Genomic DNA, 18,948 nt, shown 5'->3' on the forward strand with positions numbered 1-18,948 from the left:
GGATTTTGTTTACCGGCAACGACGACGACGGCGACGACGACGAAAACCGCTGTCGGCCATTACTGTTGCAGTTGTCGTACCGTACGCATTGTGCGCAATTGTCAATTTTAACAGTATTCTTTTTGCCAATACCGCGTTTTTACTGCAAACGCGTCGCCACTCAGGTTTAAAACATTTTCACGTCGATAAACGGTCGAAACGTCAGAATGACTGAAGACTACTTTTGGGGTGAGTATGAAGGCCGCGCGAAAACTTCGTGTTTGTCGATATTTAATATGGTCGCGCGCGCTCCACACGTTGCCGATTTTTTTCACGTTTTACTTCCCCCCGTCCACACCGATTTTCTGCGTTTTGCGTTGCTTCTTTCCTCGCGTGGTTGACACGTTTCCTGCGAATTTTTTCGACAGCCTTCCGCGGCGCGCGATTTTTTTTTATCCCTTTGACTGGCCCCCGGCAAACCGAAGCCTAAAAGTCACATGGTCCGCGCGGCCCGCTCTTTGTGTGCGACAACGGTTTCCCGGCGAAAACATTTTTCGCTATTGTTCTCGTCGACTGTGTCGACGTTTATAAATCGGTCGGCGGCGTCTTGATTTATTTTATTTTTTTATTGCCTCGTGCGCGGCCGTTACGTTCTATTTCGGTTTTCCCGGTTGGACAGGACGCGTGTCGTCGGTCGTTAAATTTTTCTGCGGTTGGGCGCGTGCCCGACGGAGTTATTATTTTTCGTCTGTACTCTCGCACTTGAATTTTTTTTTATTACACGTCCTCCCGTACCTCGTGTGCCCGTCGCACGTTGCGTCGTTACGTTTGACATAATATGAGAGGGCATGACGACCGTTTCAAGGCGAAAGACGGCGACCTCCAAAGTTACCTCCGAAGTATATCCTATCCCGCGCACCCGATCTTCCGGTTTTTAATTTTGGCGACGCGTCCGTTATTACCACCATAAATTACGATGACTTGCTTGTTCTGCTCGACGCCATCCCGTGCCTGCAGAGTCGATATTATTCCGGCGCAGGATGATTAGGGATAATTTTAAACCGGTTTGGCCCGGCGAATTTCTAGACTTGTATATTTTTAAGTGTATTCTTGTAATGTAAACGTTGATAATATATGTATACAAACAATTTATAGGAGTTACTTTGGATAAGACTAAGACTACCGAAGTGTGGGATCCCGATGTAAAAGGCGATGCCAATGATAGTGCTCACGTTTTCCGGGGTGAACATACTTTGCTTGTTAAACAGGTAAGTAAAATTTATTTTTAGTTTTCTAGGCAATTTGTACTAATACATTTTTTTTTTCAGGCTGTTCTTGGACCAGAGGTACCAGACGATGAAGTTAACGTAATCGAAGTGGAAGCAATGGGTTACAAATCTGACATTAAGTTCCCCGTTGTTGTATTGAAAGGAGGTACTGGTCATAGTCAATGTGTACTTGATCTTTTGTTCCCAGATCCCCCAGTTACATTTAAACTTGTAAAAGGAAATGGTCCTATTCATCTATTGGGAAATCACTCAGTTGGTAGTAAGTATTAATAAGCAGTGATTATTCTTTTTTATTTTTTGCTATGATGAATTATTTTTGGGTAATTTGCGTCTGATTAACAATCTGATGAACCTTTTTTAGTTTCTGAGCTAAATTTTTATATTTTTAAATTTATATAATATGATGGTTATTTAAAATACAAAAAATTTACTTGGAGTAGCTGGTGAAGGAATGGCTGATGAAGAGGATGACGATGAAATTGATGAAGAATTTGAAGAAGAAGAGGAGGAAATTGAAGAAGACAAGAATAGTGTATGTAGATTCATATTAATTTTTTTGTTTTTAATTGTTATTTATATTATTTTAACTTATTTTTTATAGGTAGATGAAAAGAAACGTAAAATAGCTGCCAATTCAAATTCAAAGGGCGGTAAAGCACCCAAGAGGCCTAAAATTGATAGCGAAGTAGGTAATGTATTTTTGTAATTTAATATTTACATAAGTTAATTTTGAAATAAAGTAGTTTTCTCATAATTCAAGTTCAAGTATAATATGGGGAAGTTTTCATAAATTTGGGCCATTTTTTTATTGATCATGAACCTTAATTTCAATTTGTTACATTTTTGGTGCCACTGAGCGAGCGCTTCTGGGTGGCGTCTAAAACTCGTCTTTTCTCACAACTATACCTACCCCAACATGGGTCATTGCCGTAGGTGGGAAAAATTTGGGTACTAAACTGCAGACATTGTTCATTTTGATATGCCAAGGGTAGCACATGAAATATACAAATTTTGGCTTCTTGTTAAATATTAATTTAGGAATAATGTATCTCGTTTTTTTTTGTAACATTTCACCTACAGCTTGCTAGATTTACACTAAATATGTTTACAAAATTCGACCAATTCGTTTTTATAATTGATCTTTTGTGTCACTTACATTTTAAGTTTATAACGTATTTTTTCCTGAGTTTTTTTTTTATTCAAATTGGAGAATCAAGTAACACCCCCAGATCAGCAATTAATTCGCTGTGTTTTTATATGCCGCTGTATTTACGTTCTTGAGTGGTGGGAGAAATGTCAGCATCGAAATGCGGTTTACCTAGACTTTTGTGGGCCGGAGTATAGAAATTAATTTTTCAAAGTATCTAGATTTCTTTAGAAACTTGCTGCTAATCATTGTCAGTTAAATGTTTTTTAGTTTAATTATTAGATACTAAATAACTTGAGACAACTAGCTTTGAATGCGGGACTACTGAAATCTTTTCTCCCAATTATATGTAATGAACCTATTAAATATTATATAAACGTACTAATACTTTGTTTTTTTTTTCAGACTAATTAAACTCAACATCAGGCTTTAATGTTCCTGGATGTATGAATTCCAATGAAACAAGAGACACTGTCCTCTGGTGTTAATTTATTTAACAATTAAGGTTTTTTAATTTCAAATTGTTTTTTTTTTTTTAGGCTGACCTTCTGTATGTAATAATTAGGCTTTTTAACTTGTATTAAGGATATCCTATCTGTTATCCGAAATAGAAACATCCAGAATAATGTTGAAGTTACTAAAATTATATATTCATAATATCTGATGTATTTTTTTTATTATTATTTAAGCCCTCCACTTATACAATATAAATACAATGTCTTGTTTTAAATTCAATTTTTTTACCACAATTACATTAATTTAATTTTTTTTTAAATAAAGTTACATATCCTACAATTGGTTTACTGTGTAGCATGTTATATATTGTGAATCATATGCAGTAGTACAGAATTTTGATCCATTTCTCGTAATGAATTGGCATCCTACAAACATGGTATCTTCTTTCATGTAGCAATATACTAATGTAATTGTCTGAAATGGTAAAATAGTAGCTAACATAGGTAATTTGCAAAATATGTTTCTGTTCATTATTATTACTGTAGAACTTATTTTCCACACTCTAATCCACGAGTCTTCAGATACACTCAACAACAAATCTGCATCTTTAGCTGCCGACATTGATGTAATGCATCTAGCGTGTGCTGATATCTGGACTATCATTGGTAGCTGATCTTCTGCATCTCCGTTTATAATTTTGACAGCTGGATCAAACATACGAATTGTTCCACATCCATAACCTACGGCCATTAGTCCGACTCTAGTCATTTCTGTCGTAGTGCACGGATGTCTGAAAGACAGACTGTAAGTGTCAATGCCTCATACCCGGATACTTCAGATGTGTTTTTTGTGAAATATATAATGGCAAATTGTGCACAGTGCTATCATATTCTTTGTATTATACAAACCCCCCAAACATTTTTGATCGAGCAATGATCATCAATTCTCCACAATCAATTTGTGAAAGTACTGTACAACCGGACTCGTCACAGGACACCAAATTATGTTTGTAAGATGACATGTCAGTGATAGGAGCCCCGTGGAACAGCTTTCGGTCTAAAAACACCACTTGTCCGTCTTCATCTGGTCCGAACACTCTGATTGATCCGTTACTGTTCCCTGTGGATATAATTTAGTGTTATAATGTTACAGAAATTGAAACTGAATTTACCTACCGACACACAGGTAAGTGCACTCGAATGCAGCTATCCCTTTTGCGTATTTCTCCTTCATGTTTTTGTCCTCACAGTTGTGTGTGTATATGCGTTTGAACTGTTTGTCGCAATCATAAATGATCAAACCTTCTGAACAAGTGACAACTAAGCAATTTATGTAGCCAAGTGTACACCAGAGTACCTAAGGATAGGGAAATAACCTTAATTCCGGTTTCATAATTGTATGTATATAATTTTATTTGTACAAATATCGATAAGTAGCCAGTAGGTAATAAACACAGTAAGTTGTGTTAGTTTAAAAAGTGTCTTTTTCTCATGAGAATAATAAGTAGTTGAAAAGTTTGGATAATTTTCTTTTCAGTTAACAACAAGTTGTGTGCTTGTATCGACTGCGTCTAAAAAAACCTTTGTAATTTTATTACTGTAGTTTATCATAGAATATCATTAGTGGAGACTAGTTTTGATGATTGACCAGGCGTATGGAGGGGGTTCAATTACGAACATAGGTATCTACCCTGGAAAAATTGACTTGAAAGGTCGTACAATTTTGCCGGTTAATAGAAGTTTTAATAAATGTCTTCCCGTATACGAATACTGCTTTTATAATTGTTATTTGTACGAGGATTTTATAATCATTTTACTTGGGTGACGTCGGTCTTCGTGTCGAGACAATGCTGCGGAACATCGGCTGCATCATCCACGGCATTTTCTGTACCCACCACGTGAACTGTTTGCCGGTCAATGACGGCAAAACCGTGCAACGTTTTTTGATACTTGGACACGTTCACGGCAACGTTGTTCGTGACCGCCGACACGGTACCTTTGACGAAAATTTGTTTTTCCTTTGAATATAACATCAGTCGTCTGTGGGTGCCGTGTGCGTTTATCGCCTAAATATATGGTTATAAAGTTTAAATTAAAAATCGACTAGGTCGTCGTGAGTCAAGCTATTTTATCACAATAATATTATATTAGAAAGTGTAGTTATTACAGTCATGCAGTAGTAGCTGTGCGAGTAAACTAAATCATATACAGACAAAGACAGTAGGGGGTTGAATAAAGGGTTGGTCGTTGAAGACTTTAATAAAATCTTACGGCCGATCGAATCGCTCGTCTTGGTCTCGGGAATGAACTTTGTTACTATTTTACTAATATTTAATATAATATACTAGCCCGGTAGTCGTACAACCGTACGAGTTTATTGATTTGTCATTCGGTATCATTCGCGCTGTTCACATTATTTAACGTGTGTGAAGTTGGGTGAACAAAGATAGGTGACTAGTGATAAGAAACCGAGTATGCCCGGTTGAGTACTGGTGAATTACAGACGCTCAACAGTCGCCTCTCGATAATTCAAATTTTCAATAATTCGAAGGAAAACAAGGCATTTAAGTACACTCGGTAATTAGAAACTAAATTTTGGGAAAACCGGCCACTAGGTTACTAACACGTCACAATTCGTTCAACGCTCGACATTTCGAAGTATATTCACCAAATATATTTTATCTGTATTCTTAGAATCTTTTCGTTAATAATTTACAATACAATCGTGTAGAAAATAGAATTTAAGCTTATTATTTTCGATAACTATAGAATCATTATCGTAAGAACCTTATCGTTTTATTTCTCAATCGTCTCTGATCGTAATTTAACTCGTCGAGTTGATGATAGTCGGTCAGTCGAATGTAGTTTTAGTTCAAAAAAATACTAATGAAAAAATTAAATTAAATTCGATGAAGCAGAAAACCATCATCCAATCAGATTACTGATCAAAGGTTACTTTCTTTGTATCTTGTTGGATAGTGAATTTCATGACAAAGTATAGTTTGTCATGGTAAATTTTCCTGGCTTTCCAAATATCTATGTTAGGTCCGTCGGACACCTTTCGGAACATTGCCAAAAAAATTAAAAACCTCGGACGGCGGATACCCGTTACACGTCATACGGGAAATAGTCACCTGGGTCTTTCGGGTGCTAAGTACAATTACTTAATCAGCCGTGTGTTTTTTTAATGTATCTCGTCGGATAGTACATTTTTCTGGCTTTCCGAATAATTATGTTAAATCCGTCGGCTCCTTCCGGAACATCGCCAAAAAAAATGTAAAACCACGGACGGATACCCGGTTTGCGTCGTATGGCCGTCATGTACGGCGCTATTTTATAATACTTAATAACCTATGAGGGTTTTTTAAAGTGACAAGGACAACAAAATATTTCGGGGCAAATCCTCTGTCGCTATTTTGTGGTTAGAAATGGTATAATATAGTAAGATATAATATAGTAGAATATACAGACGGCAATGTAAATACCGCCTAGAAAATACCATAATGCAACCGAGCATACAAGTGTTATTATCACTAAAAAAATTGTCACAAAAATAGTCTATAGTCATCCAGCTTCATTATTTAATGATTAGTTTTCGGCGCTCAATATACGCTCCGATGTTAAGTTAAATAATTCAAGTTTAAATTGTACCCATCTGACGTACGGATATTATGTCTCATAATTCGTATTTCGTATTGAATTATTATCAAAAGACATAAATCATAAAATTGTTTTTTACTTTTTTTGCCGCCTGACACAATAATATTATTTCGTCGTTCAAGCAGTTCGATCGCGACTTTCGACATTATCACGCGCGGTACCACTGTACGCTTATTTCTTTTACACAGTATATTAATATACTCCTTGACTTGAATGCCGAACTGTGATTTTGATATTACCGAAATCGGTCTTCGCGAGTCTCATTGTTGATCACAACACGTTTTTTCGTACCTAACCTCGAGGCCCGTTCTGTTGATTGTTGTTCAACCAGCAAATTTGCTTTTAACGCATCGGGTAAGTAACAAGTCAAGTCTGTGGCACATTCGTCTTGGATACGTACCGATCCTAAAGTCAACAGACTTTCAATGGCGCTAACGCTCGTGTTTTATTGCAGGAAACATGCCTGAATTAACGGAAATCGATGCGACGAAAAAGGTGAGCTTCGAGGATCCCAAGAAGGACGCTGCAGACAGTGACAGCGATTCGAGCGGCGTAGATGTTGCGACCGGTAAGGGTGGCGAGGGAGCAAGCGGCGTCACCGCAGAAGACTTGTCCAACAAGGCCAGACAGTCGAGAGGCGAGAAAAAAGCCAGAAAAATCATATCTAAACTTGGTCTCAAGCAGGTGCGTTGTAGAAAATTATTGTTCGGTTATAATGATCGTTGTTCAATCAACCCTCAAATTGTTTCTGGTTTTAGATCCACGGAGTCAATCGAGTGACCATTCGCAAGTCCAAAAATATTTTGTTTGTCATCAACAATCCTGATGTCTTCAAGAACCCAGCTTCTGACACTTACATTGTGTTTGGTGAAGCCAAGATCGAAGATTTGAGCCAGCAAGCGCAAGTTGCAGCTGCTGAGAAATTCAAGTCTGCTGATATGATGCCGAATGTATTGGACAAAGATGGTGCATCCAGGCCAATGGTCAGCCAGCCTATCCAAGAAGAAGAAGAGGAAGAAGGCGAGATTGATTACAAGGGAGTAGAAGAAAAGGATGTGGACCTAGTTTGTGCGCAAGCACAAGTGACCAAACGCAAGGCCATTGAAGCGCTGCTAAAGAACAACAACGATATTGTCAATGCTATTATGGACTTGACGATGTAAAATTAAGATACATATATAACGTTTTAAGGGAGAGAATTATCATTGTTTATACTTTAGACTGATAATGAGATCCGTTAATAAATAAGCAGGTTTACTACATGATCTTCTGTAAAATTGATTATTTCCTTCACGTTATTTGTATATACTATTTTTCGGTTCAATACAAAACTTTCTCTGGCTACAATATTGAGTTACTTCATTTTTATAGCAACCTTATAAATATGCATTGATTTATTTTATCTCTTAGCTCAGCTATATATTATTGTCTCTTAAAGTTAAGTACATAATACTATCATATAAACAATTTTTTTGGTGTTTGTTGAATTACTTTTTAAAATAACATTTAAATAATATAGTTGTGTTGTTTGATAGACAGTCATTTCAATAATCTCGGTTTTAAGTTACACTATTAAAAAATGTTACAAATAATATAAATAAAAATAATTGTTAACATCATCTTGTTTAAATTTATTGTCAAATACACAGCTACGATACAACAAAATTAAAAACATTTGAACAAAAAAAGAAAATTATACAATAGATAATTATAAAACATCAAGAGTTATAATATATAATATATGCATTATTTCCATGATATCGAGGTTAAAATAAAATTAAGATATATTTGTTTATAAATTACTTATGACTTGATTAGTATAAGTATAAGTGGTTAGTATAAGTTAAACGGATGCCTAAGTCTGGTACATTAATGTAGTAAAGAACAATTTAAATTATAACCTGGCTGCCCCTTTTATGCTGCATTGGTGTGGCCCGGCCAAACATGTATTTTTAGTGTAAATCAAACCTCGGTAATTGGCTTTGGGCACACAACACAAAATAGTGAACACTTAAATATATTTTGTAAATTCCACAATTTATGTATATGGTAGATTCTTCCATTCTTTTTGTGACAAACTATTTTCACATTCATAAATATTTAAGTTCGATTATTATTTACAAATTCCATGCTCTTTCATTGGAGTCGTCTGTGTGAAACTGGTATTTATCAAAATATATTCTATTTATTTTTTAAGTTTTCTAAGTGCTGGCATGTGGCGTTCAGTAAAAATAAAGGTGTGCAGTTGGTTTTGAATTTTCAACATTTGTCGGTTTGTAAGAAGGATTTTACTTAGTTATCATCAGCCATGTGTAGTGGTGCTCGTACTATGTGGCTGTTGACAATGCGTAATCAACACTTCCATGTTTTTATCAATATTAAAGTTGGCAAGACACCAACATACACATATACTTGGAACATATTACAAATGTGAATAGGCGTTGATTTAAACTTAAATCTTAATTATATTTCTAATTTAATCATTTCAGTGTATTCAATTGATTCATAAAAGAATATTGTAATACATAAACGTGAGTGGACTGATTTATTATATTGTATATGCTATTGCTTTTTATAATAATTGTATGTATTTGCAATTACTTTTAATATAATACCTAATACAATGATCGTGATTCACTAAGATTAGTTAACAATGTGAGAATAGTCTGTAGGTCAATATAATATATATTATATTGTGGACATTGCACATGGACACATGGTACATAATTAATAAAAACAAACTTAACAAGTATCACTTGCAGGCTAGTCTCAAATGATTAATTCTTTCAAGATTACTTATAGCTTCCTACATTTTTGATACTTCTATTTTTATTTATTTTACTAAGAACGCAACAACTTTTTAACAGTGCTTTTAATAGTTAAAGTATTATTAAAATATTCTATTGTATATTGTATATTATTTGATGTGCCTAGAAAACGTTATATTTTTTGAATTCACAATTCACCATCACATACATTTGTTAGTTAGGTTTTACAGTCAAAAGTAGAACAACATTTTTTAGTTGATTGTATATTGTAAATTTATATTTAACTAGAATTAAAAATTCTTGTGTTATATACATTTAATAACTTTAAAAATGTATGACCTATAACAAAAGGTACTAAATATGCACATATTTATTTTATTTTTATAACAGTATAACCATTTTTAATAACATCATTAAACATAATATTTAACATTCCCAATAGCGTTTATAGTTGAATAATGCATTTATTATGTGAATAGTAATTATTGAATTGATTTAGATGAAATATCAAATATACAAATTTTTTTATAACGATATTCTCAAAAGCTAATATTATTTTCTCGCATTAAATTTATGATAATTATATTTTTATAAATAGGTACAATAGATGCATCATATTATAATTTAAGCCATATACTCTGTGTCCTGTTTTCTTTCTTTTATACAAAATAAACTAGGATATTAAATAACATGACTAATGACAAAACAAGTATAGTTTAATAGTTTTCTTAACAAAAAATATATGATAATGAAAATATAAAAAAAAAAATGGACGTTTTAAAAAAAAAATATTTATAAACTAAAATTAACATTTTAAACTAATGATATATAATTTAATAAAAAAAAATAATAATTTTTATAATATAATTATATAACTGTATTAATTAATAATAATTAGCACTTAGCAGTGTTATTTGGAGAATTCTACCATCCGTATAATATATATAATATATGTACATACAAAATCATAAAGTAGTTAACACTATATAAAGAAAAACCACTCACAATCGAGTAAGCAAATCTAAAATCACAGAAAATATTTTTTATAAATAATACGCTTCTTTTTATCAGAACACATAATAATTAATAATATATAATTTATAATAATAAATAATTCTTATAAAATGTATTGTAGCGCAGTATTATTATAATGAGAAAAAGAGTTTTACCGAATACGCTTATCATCGTCGTGTCATGTCGGACACCCGCTGGACAAACTATTTTGAATTTAGCCCTGTTTTGGATTACGGACCAAAATATATTATTATCATAATTATGTAGGCAATGTTAGTGTAGAAGATAGAAAAGAATAATGAGAACCGACCCGAGAAACTTTACGTCACACCTATAAAGTAGTACATATAGTATTATAGTACAAGTAAAATATGTTGCAGTAACACAATCTGGCAAATTCCTAATGAGAAATGGGAATACAAAAATAGGGAAACGAATACCTAGTTCAGTAGACTAATACGGACGCTCTTGGATCGTATGCAATCGATGGAAGGAGAAACTGCAGGGCTATGTTAGATACGCTGCCAGAGTATCTCTTATAACTGTTCGGGATTGTAACGAGGGGTTTCACTTTCGAGGGATAAGCGATTTGAGGGCTGGTGACGTGTGCCACAGAATGGACGAGAAGAGACGACGTTTTCAAACGGTCTATACACAGGTACTGCAAAGAAATATTGTCTATCATACAACAAGTAACAACAATAATAATAATAGTATTTATGGGTGTCACAGCAGTTGTACACAATAATAATAAATAATATATATTAAATAATTATAATATCGTATGACGTAGAGGTATATATAAATATTTTATCAATATAATAATCACAAACGACATGTAACATGCAAAATATTATATATTCTACCTACGCGGCAGTACGGTGTACTAAGTATACCCAAACCGTCTCTCGACATTCGAGACCGATGGTATAATATATTATTATATAGGAATTAGGAATGTGCCCGAGGAGAAAACTATTGCACACTGAAAGAGTGTGTATAAATGGGGATGGCAGACATTGGCAGGCAAGTTAAAAATTAAACTATAAATCATAGGTGTTTGGTGAGGGGGATGGGGGCAATAGTCAATCAGGAGGACTATCCATTGACACATAGAACGAATGGCATGTTTATCAATTGGTGATTAAGACACAGATTTGAGATTTTTGTGCTATGGAAGTACACGGATCAAGATGAGATTCTAAGTATCGTGTCTATAAATAGAAATTCGCTAGATTAAACCGGTTTAAAATTATCCCACATTATCCCGCACCGGGATAATGCACCATGTAAATGATATGGTCCAAAAATCCCGGTGCATTATTTTTCATACCGGTTTAGTCTAGCGAATTTCTACTATGCATTGGTGCAAAACTAGGGTTACAATTCTGGGGGGGGGGGAATGATACAGCAGACCTAACAAAACTATTAATTTAAAATAACCCATTGGGGGGCTTATATCTAAATCAATAAGGGATATTTTTAAGGGGGTTAAGCACCCCCTAGTGCAACCACTGCCTATATGAGATTAAAAAGAAGTGGCTTATGCGCTGCGCTGCGCTGCGCCTATGCAATAAAAATGTCATAACACTTGCCAAAGCAGCGGTAAAAAAAATATAGGCCTAACGTGTGTATAATACTATTGTATTTCATCGTACCTATGTTTTGTCATTCATAACCAATCTGATGACCATACTATGGGCCATCAGATTAATTCAGAAACCTACGGATAGTTTAGTAGTAGTAGTAGTAGTAGTAGTAGTAGTGGTAGTAGTAGTAGTAGTAGCAGTAGTAGTATTACATTAATTGTATTTATATTAAATATAGTAGTAAAGTATTACATAAATGCACCGTATAAACGTATATTATAATAATATATACGATCTCATCAGTCTTATCTGGTTCGACTATACACACGGTAGATATATATATATATCTACAGGTGTAGGTATTTTTTTATACGATTATAATATTATTATTTGTTACGCTGCAGCGCGAAAGAACCGCCGACAATGCCGGTGAAGAGAAGAGAGATTGTGAGTGTCGTCGTCATTATTTTAAATTCGCGCTTCACTGGGATGCTGACTGGCTTTTAAACCCCTACCGGTCCAGCGGACGTCTTCTTTGCCCGGCAGCGGAGAACTGCTGTTGTCGATCCCATTGTTCTTGGAATGTTGAACGTTGCCGACCACCACCAGAGCTGACGCTATCGCCAGACCTGAGTTGAATAACAAAAAAATAGAAGTATTAACTTTAGTAGTAGTAGGTGCAAAGTTGAGAATAACGAACACCTTATTAATTATATTATATTAACTGCTGCAGTTGTTGGACTGGGAGATAAATATGATATCCCTCAACAGTCGTGTAGCCAGGATTGTGAATTGGAGGGGGTGGTTTAAGTATAAATCAAACTAAGTTTTTGACAGTTTTAGTATATTATAATACATTTATTCGGGCAGGAAAGGCAATGGTAGGGGGGTATAAACACCTAAATTCTCCCTCTTGACTTCGTCACTTTCCCTCAAATGTTGCTCCTCATGGCTCTAGGCTACTGTAGGCTTATCATAGACACCTTGGAAATGGTGGGGTTTGTGGCGTAGGAAACTGGCATAAGAAAATACAAAGCATTTCTAGACGTTTAAAGCCAGCTTCCCAGAATTCAAGGTTTGTGGTTCGGTAGTCACTAGTCAGTATCAAAGATTAAAAGATGGTTGCTGTGTACAAGCGCTGGCTGTGGTAAGGCTTATTAGTTTCTCATCAATACATATTGTTTTACGGTTACGGCAATGATTTCAGCGCATTTATGACATTTTCACTTTAATTATTTCTTGTAATTTCTAAGATATTGCATGGAACAAGACAAATGGACCACTCTGATATCTGAATAATCTATAGGCATTTAATATATTTGGCATACCCGAATATCCATGTGGTGTGAATCTATCGTTACCCGTCGGCTGTCTGACAAGCAACGTCAACACGGCTGCTCGATTGCCTGCACAAGGTTCCAAGGCCACTGGATTTGGTACATCCTGCATAACAAAGTATATTTTTTTAAGCACACATAATGTCATATTACTGTATAATAATAGTTATTAATATCACTTACAATTTTGCGTTTTCTCAAATTGCTCGAAACAGAAATGGTCGGTATCGATGGTATTTGGTTACCATGAATGGCGTTGCGTTTTTCTATTTCCACCTCGACCACCGAAAACGGTCTGCTGGCCATCTGTTCCATTTCCACGAACATTCTCTACGCGCAAAATGAACAGAATAATATAAAATTTTTTATACGCTTGGCTACATAACAGTGCAGTGTACAATAGGTTGGCAATTTTTTTTTGATTTAAACGGATTACCAGTAAAATTTGATATTTTGTTAATGGGCCAAAGTTAAAGACAATATGTACAGATATTTATTATTTACACAAAAACGACAAGACCTACCTGTCTCCTGCGATACATGTCGTATTTTTGTTTGAGTTTCCACAATATGGCAGCAACCAACAGTAATAGCAAGAAACATCTGCAACGTATAACAAAAATCCAAGGTAATGACAATGATAATAATACCGGCAGAACCTGCTGCGGTAAAATTATACGTACGAAGAGAATGTGATGAAAAACTGTTGTAGATTTAATTTTGGATACTGAGAAAACGATATCTGTATCCAGAGTGGAGGTTTAAAATCGTAAACGTAAACATAGAATGTTGTCAGCGACATGTTGTCGCCGGTGCCAAACATGTATTCTGATTTCAAAAACTTAGTTCTGAAGTTTGTGCAGTTCTGTAACGGTAGTAGCATCTTTTCCGGCCCGGAAGCTATAAATGGGAAATATTATAAAAATTAAACTTATAAGTTAATTAATTTTTATACTATAGATTTCTTCTCTTAAGAATACCCCCTTAAATAAGTTTGAGTGGAATCTAAAATGTGTAATGTGTCATCTAAAGAAAACTAGTACAAGATGTTTCCATATTTATTACGGTATAAACTCATACTATGAAAGAAAATGAGATAGAGCTATTAATTTTTAATACAATATTTTATTGTAGAAATTACAGGCCATGGGCCAGTTGAGTTTTGATGTTATTGACAATGAATACACTTGCACCATTTGATTTAAAAAATATGAATACATATATATTTTTTATTTTTTTACTGAAACATACCAGGTCTGACAGTGATGTTCATCTTGGCCATCACCGAACAGGTGATGCTAAAGTCGGCATCAACATCAGACTTTGAAGGTGAATTTTGAAAATTGATTTGTGTGAACCTCAGATCATCTTTTTTAGACAAGTTGAATGTGAATTGATAGTCAATGGTCAGATCATCTAAAAAAAATAAAATGTTATAATGCTTGAAATAATAGATGAGTGGAACATAAATGTATACATTATATTGTTATTTGTTTTTATCCTAAGCAAAACTAGACAATTTACTTACAAAAACAGGAACCATGATTAGATGGGTCTCCAAGATAATGGTTATTTGTGTCACATTTTTCACAGTTATCTCCTATTATCCCTTTTGTAGTACAATAGCATTTTCCATTTTCTTGATTACAATGGTTACCTTGATTGTTACACCGACACTCTATAAAATTAAAATTGTATGTATAATTTAATTATTTACTTATAATAATGATTAATTCCCTAAATAAAACAATTACCTTTACATTCACCACCATTGACTGGGTTCCCATAGAATCCTTTAATACAAGTCTCACAGTTTTGACCTTCGGTGTTATTTGAACAGGGGTGTATACACACATCAGTATTGTTCATACAAGTGCTATGGCCATTGCACTGGCAAGCTGTGTAAATAGTAAATAACATTGCATTAGTATGTATAAAACCATAGAAAGTAAAAAAGTTGTACAATGAATTCTACTTATTCATATTCCAAAGATGTCCATTAGAAATAATCAAACAATATTGTGAAAAAAAACTATATTATAAATTTGATTATTCATAAGAATCCAATTGTTGTTACAAAATTTAATTCATTTTTGACTATTGTCTACTGTACCTGCACATACATTTTGATATAGTGTATGTCTGACACTATACTCCGTCCCACGAGAGAATAATCGATCTACCAACTACCCGGCGGTGTCAGTGTGATCATGTGGATCTCGATGCACCAATCAAATCATTCATGATGCACAAAAAATGATTATTCTCTCTTGGGACAGAGAATAATCACTATGATCAAATTACTTAAAAAATTTTTATTAGTCTTGTTAAAGTATTACCTGTTCACACATACCATAGTTTGCAAAATCTTGTGGAACACTTATTTTTATAAATACCAATTAATGTTTAATTTTGTATACTAACTTGGGCAGTGAGTGAAGTACCATTTATTTTGAGAACATGATTGTGGTGGCGTATTGCCACCGGCCATGCATGAACCTAAACCAGTGCCCGACCCATCATCACACCAACCACACTCTGGATCATCTCGACAGTCAGTGCAAGTCCTATAGTAATTACACTGTGAATTTCCTGAAAACATTTGCTAATTTAAAATAAAAATAGAAGTTCTACTTGAAACTAAAGTGTATAATAACAAAAATAATTTTATACCAAATTAATACTTTTGAGTTTACATTTCAAGTCATAATTTCAAAATTTCAAGTAAAAATTATAAATAATAATAATAATAAGCTTTAAAATATCAAAATATTAAACATACAATATTATCAGGAAATGCTGCCATCACTTATCAACATTAGTAAAAAATAAAAAATAAAAATAAATTAGTAATTCCTCACCTGGTGAAGTTCTACAACGGTGCTCATCAGTTGTCCATTCTCTGCACTGACCGTATGGAAATGAAGATGTGTACGCATTTTTGTCAATGCATCGTTCATTATTCTGGCACCAAATGCATTCATCTTTTGTACAATTTGTACATTCAGTATAATGATCACAAACACTTTCACATACATCTGGTGACTGTGTAAAAAATATGAAGCTTATAAAATTGTATTTATAAAACAATGATAGACTTTAGAGATAAAACTAACTGTAAAATCTTGAATCATGGATTTGTTTGTGATTGGTACACATATAGGAACTTCAATCTTGGAATTCCAATGACATCCAGTATGCGTAACACAATATTGACAAGAGTGAAGATGGTTACAACGCATATGATCAGCATTTTCATTAGTACATTGATAACCAGATGTTATTGGCTACAAAAGCAAAATTATCATCTACATTAGACATTTTGATATAGGCGCGAATCCAGAATGTCCCCACTTTTAGAAATTGTATATATTTTATATTTATATGAATAATAAATAATTCATAGCTTAAAATCCATATATTTAAAATGTAATTGATATTTAATGGTAGTTCCGGGTTATCTCGACTATCCAAATTTTTCTAAGACTACCTGTTAGAACTACCCAGGTTATCTTGACAACCTACATATAGGAATCTATTTATAAATTTAAATTCGGATTGTTAATCTGTATCTTTGCAATACACAATAAATTTTTTTTTTAACAATGAACGCCTTTGTAGATCGGCAAAGTAGCGAATTAAAAAACAGAAGGGAATTGTTCGCCATCATAAAGATTCCTATCTAACTGAATTTATTTGGCGACAAAACTTTGCAAACAATTTATTTTATAGAATTCTAATGGATATTAAAACATACTTTTTTGATTTAAATTAATAATAATTATATATAATTTTGAATTTTATTTGTCAACATTTTCAGACAAGTTAATCATAAATTCATTTACAGTAAAAAGGGGGGTCCTATTTAAAAAATAGAAATTTGGATCACTACAGGGCACTCCATAAGGAGTACAAAACATCTAAAGAATTCGAAATATGGTCTAAATATATTTAAAGATTTCAAAAATAAGATTTTTAACAACGGCATTATTGAAGAAAAATATGAGACCATCGTGCTTGGTGAATAACTTGTATATAATCTATTATGTACTAAAGATGTATAATTGTATTTTTGCTTAAGAAAATTAGCCACTCGTCTATTTAAATATAAGTATTCACTATTAAGTATATATGAAATCGCTCTGCTATCAAGGTACAATACTTACACGTTCACTACGATATGGAATATCATCTCTATTCATTGTAGTACATTGTTCTATATCATGTACACAGGAATTCGATAAGGGGCACCAACCACAACGATGAGTATGAACGCATGATTCACATGTAGTTTGCCGCTTGCACTGATCAATAATTCCTGTGACTTGAGACTTACTTTCTTCAGGACAACGGCTATATTTTTTATTTTATAGATCAAAAATTGTAATATTTGCATTGTTAAATAGTTAAGAAATAACATAATTTTTATGTTTTATTTAAGATTAAATTGATATTACCTGTAAGTTGATTCAAAATCTATACTGGGTGGAATAGCTGGTATTTCTGAAAATGGTAAGCAAATGGCTTTTTCGTTATCCCAGACACATTTAACGCCAAAATGACGACTATTCAAACAATTAGTTATCATATTATTTGATGAACAATTCCCAGGAGAAAATCTAAATAAAATAAAAGTTGTATGTACCATTAGTAAAAATGTCAATGTAAAAAGCAAGCACTAAAAATGGTAAACAGTTTGATTTTTCTTACTTGAGAATATCATTGAGCATTTGGCCGTTGAAACCACCGTATAGATACATAGATTTTTCAAATGTTATTGCAGAATGTCCAAATCGCATGAGACTGGTGAATAAATTTGAGGGCAATGCCATTTGTGTCCAAGAGTCACAATAAGTATCATAAAGTAATGGTTGTGCAGTATAACACTGACCTCCAGATGAAACTAAATTTACTCCAGTATCGTTGTGTATGTTTCCACCGTAAATCAACATTAAACCTCCAGTAGGACTCAACATAGAACCACTATGTAAAAACCTACCACTTGGACCGTCACTCATTAAATACCTATAAAGAAAGACATATACATTATAATTATTTTTATTTATTTTACTGTGATCACTCTTTTAAGGATGCCTATTTGCTTAAAGGTTACAAGAACCTTATCTAGTTACTATAAATCATGTTTATTTTCATTTGAGATGTTATTTTTAATTTATCTCTGTAGTTCCTTAAGTATAAGAAAATAAAGAAAATAAATAGTATAATTAATAATATTAATTACCATGTATGTGAGTAAGGATCATATGCATACAGTTTTGAAGATAAAGCCGATTGCAGAGGACTCATTGATACATAGCCACCATATACAAGAATACGTTCTGTCACAGGATCCCAAGCAGCACTGTGCCCATATCCGCCCTTTACTGGATAACCTTTAGTCTTTACAACTGCCCATTCTCTAGTGCCTATAATAAAATATAATTATTGATTTGTATTCAATCAAATCAACAGATAAAATAACTTTATCACTATTGAATGATTATACAATGTGTAATCGCTAATTGAGAACACTCAAAATCTTTGAGTAGGGTAATGCAATTTGAATTCTATTTTCTATTTGGTTGTTATGACATAAAAATACACTTTATGATGGCCTATGAACTTTTTAACCTTATTAGACTTGTGTATGCGCGATACAACTTTTTTTTCCTAAATGACAACCACCTATTTTAACTACAAATTTTATATG

General features: G+C 33.4%; 4 protein-coding genes across 11 annotated transcripts in view; 2 read left to right on the top strand and 2 right to left on the bottom strand.

Moving 5' to 3' along the window:
• Positions 1–3,210, top strand: Nlp (nucleoplasmin). 4 transcript variants are annotated; one of them, NM_001161947.2, is made up of 6 exons: positions 1–228; positions 1,135–1,247; positions 1,308–1,527; positions 1,709–1,800; positions 1,870–1,957; positions 2,821–3,210. In NM_001161947.2, the coding sequence occupies exons 1-6, from the start codon at positions 207–209 to the stop codon at positions 2,823–2,825; spliced, it is 540 nt and encodes a 179-aa protein (NP_001155419.1). In that variant the 5' UTR covers positions 1–206; the 3' UTR covers positions 2,826–3,210. The 4 variants fall into 4 exon arrangements, with proteins under 4 accessions (NP_001155419.1, XP_008183990.1, XP_008183988.1 ...); XM_008185768.2 differs by having other exon boundaries at positions 6–228; positions 1,870–1,953; positions 2,821–3,079; XM_008185766.2 differs by having other exon boundaries at positions 13–228; positions 1,706–1,800; positions 2,821–3,083.
• On the bottom strand, positions 2,940–5,617 carry LOC100162098 (WD repeat-containing protein 54). 3 transcript variants are annotated; one of them, XM_016805165.2, is made up of 6 exons: positions 5,038–5,617; positions 4,688–4,936; positions 4,047–4,227; positions 3,780–3,990; positions 3,412–3,661; positions 3,075–3,345 (listed from the first exon to the last, which is right to left on the bottom strand). In XM_016805165.2, exons 1-6 carry the CDS (start codon positions 5,041–5,043, stop codon positions 3,205–3,207), a joined length of 1,038 nt encoding a protein of 345 aa, XP_016660654.1. In that variant the 5' UTR covers positions 5,044–5,617; the 3' UTR covers positions 3,075–3,204. The 3 variants fall into 3 exon arrangements, with proteins under 3 accessions (XP_016660652.1, XP_016660653.1, XP_016660654.1); XM_016805163.2 differs by having other exon boundaries at positions 2,940–3,661; positions 5,038–5,616; XM_016805164.2 differs by having other exon boundaries at positions 2,940–3,661; positions 5,142–5,615.
• Positions 5,618–6,724: 1,107 nt separating this feature from the next.
• On the top strand, positions 6,725–8,149 carry Naca (nascent polypeptide-associated complex subunit alpha). 2 transcript variants are annotated; one of them, XM_008185769.3, is made up of 3 exons: positions 6,725–6,884; positions 6,985–7,214; positions 7,289–7,877. In XM_008185769.3, the coding sequence occupies exons 2-3, from the start codon at positions 6,990–6,992 to the stop codon at positions 7,691–7,693; spliced, it is 630 nt and encodes a 209-aa protein (XP_008183991.1). In that variant the 5' UTR covers positions 6,725–6,884; positions 6,985–6,989; the 3' UTR covers positions 7,694–7,877.
• Positions 8,150–9,552: 1,403 nt separating this feature from the next.
• LOC100160052 (attractin-like protein 1) overlaps positions 9,553–18,948 on the bottom strand; it is a 17,864-nt gene continuing 8,468 nt past the window's right edge. For both annotated transcript variants that reach the window (XM_008185778.3, XM_016805166.2), the window contains 15 exons: positions 18,481–18,664; positions 17,949–18,263; positions 17,696–17,857; positions 17,405–17,591; positions 16,355–16,525; positions 16,100–16,283; positions 15,663–15,830; positions 14,993–15,136; positions 14,767–14,916; positions 14,490–14,654; positions 13,922–14,138; positions 13,763–13,841; positions 13,422–13,568; positions 13,230–13,344; positions 9,553–12,530 (listed from right to left, as the gene is read on the bottom strand). In XM_008185778.3, the coding sequence (XP_008184000.1) occupies positions 12,370–12,530; positions 13,230–13,344; positions 13,422–13,568; positions 13,763–13,841; positions 13,922–14,138; positions 14,490–14,654; positions 14,767–14,916; positions 14,993–15,136; positions 15,663–15,830; positions 16,100–16,283; positions 16,355–16,525; positions 17,405–17,591; positions 17,696–17,857; positions 17,949–18,263; positions 18,481–18,664 (2,549 nt within the window). In that variant the 3' untranslated portion in view covers positions 9,553–12,369. The remainder of the gene's footprint in view (positions 12,531–13,229; positions 13,345–13,421; positions 13,569–13,762; positions 13,842–13,921; positions 14,139–14,489; positions 14,655–14,766; positions 14,917–14,992; positions 15,137–15,662; positions 15,831–16,099; positions 16,284–16,354; positions 16,526–17,404; positions 17,592–17,695; positions 17,858–17,948; positions 18,264–18,480; positions 18,665–18,948) is intronic.

Source organism: Acyrthosiphon pisum, chromosome A3 (assembly GCF_005508785.2).
Source record: "Acyrthosiphon pisum isolate AL4f chromosome A3, pea_aphid_22Mar2018_4r6ur, whole genome shotgun sequence".
NCBI classification, from domain to species: Eukaryota; Metazoa; Arthropoda; class Insecta; order Hemiptera; family Aphididae; genus Acyrthosiphon; species Acyrthosiphon pisum.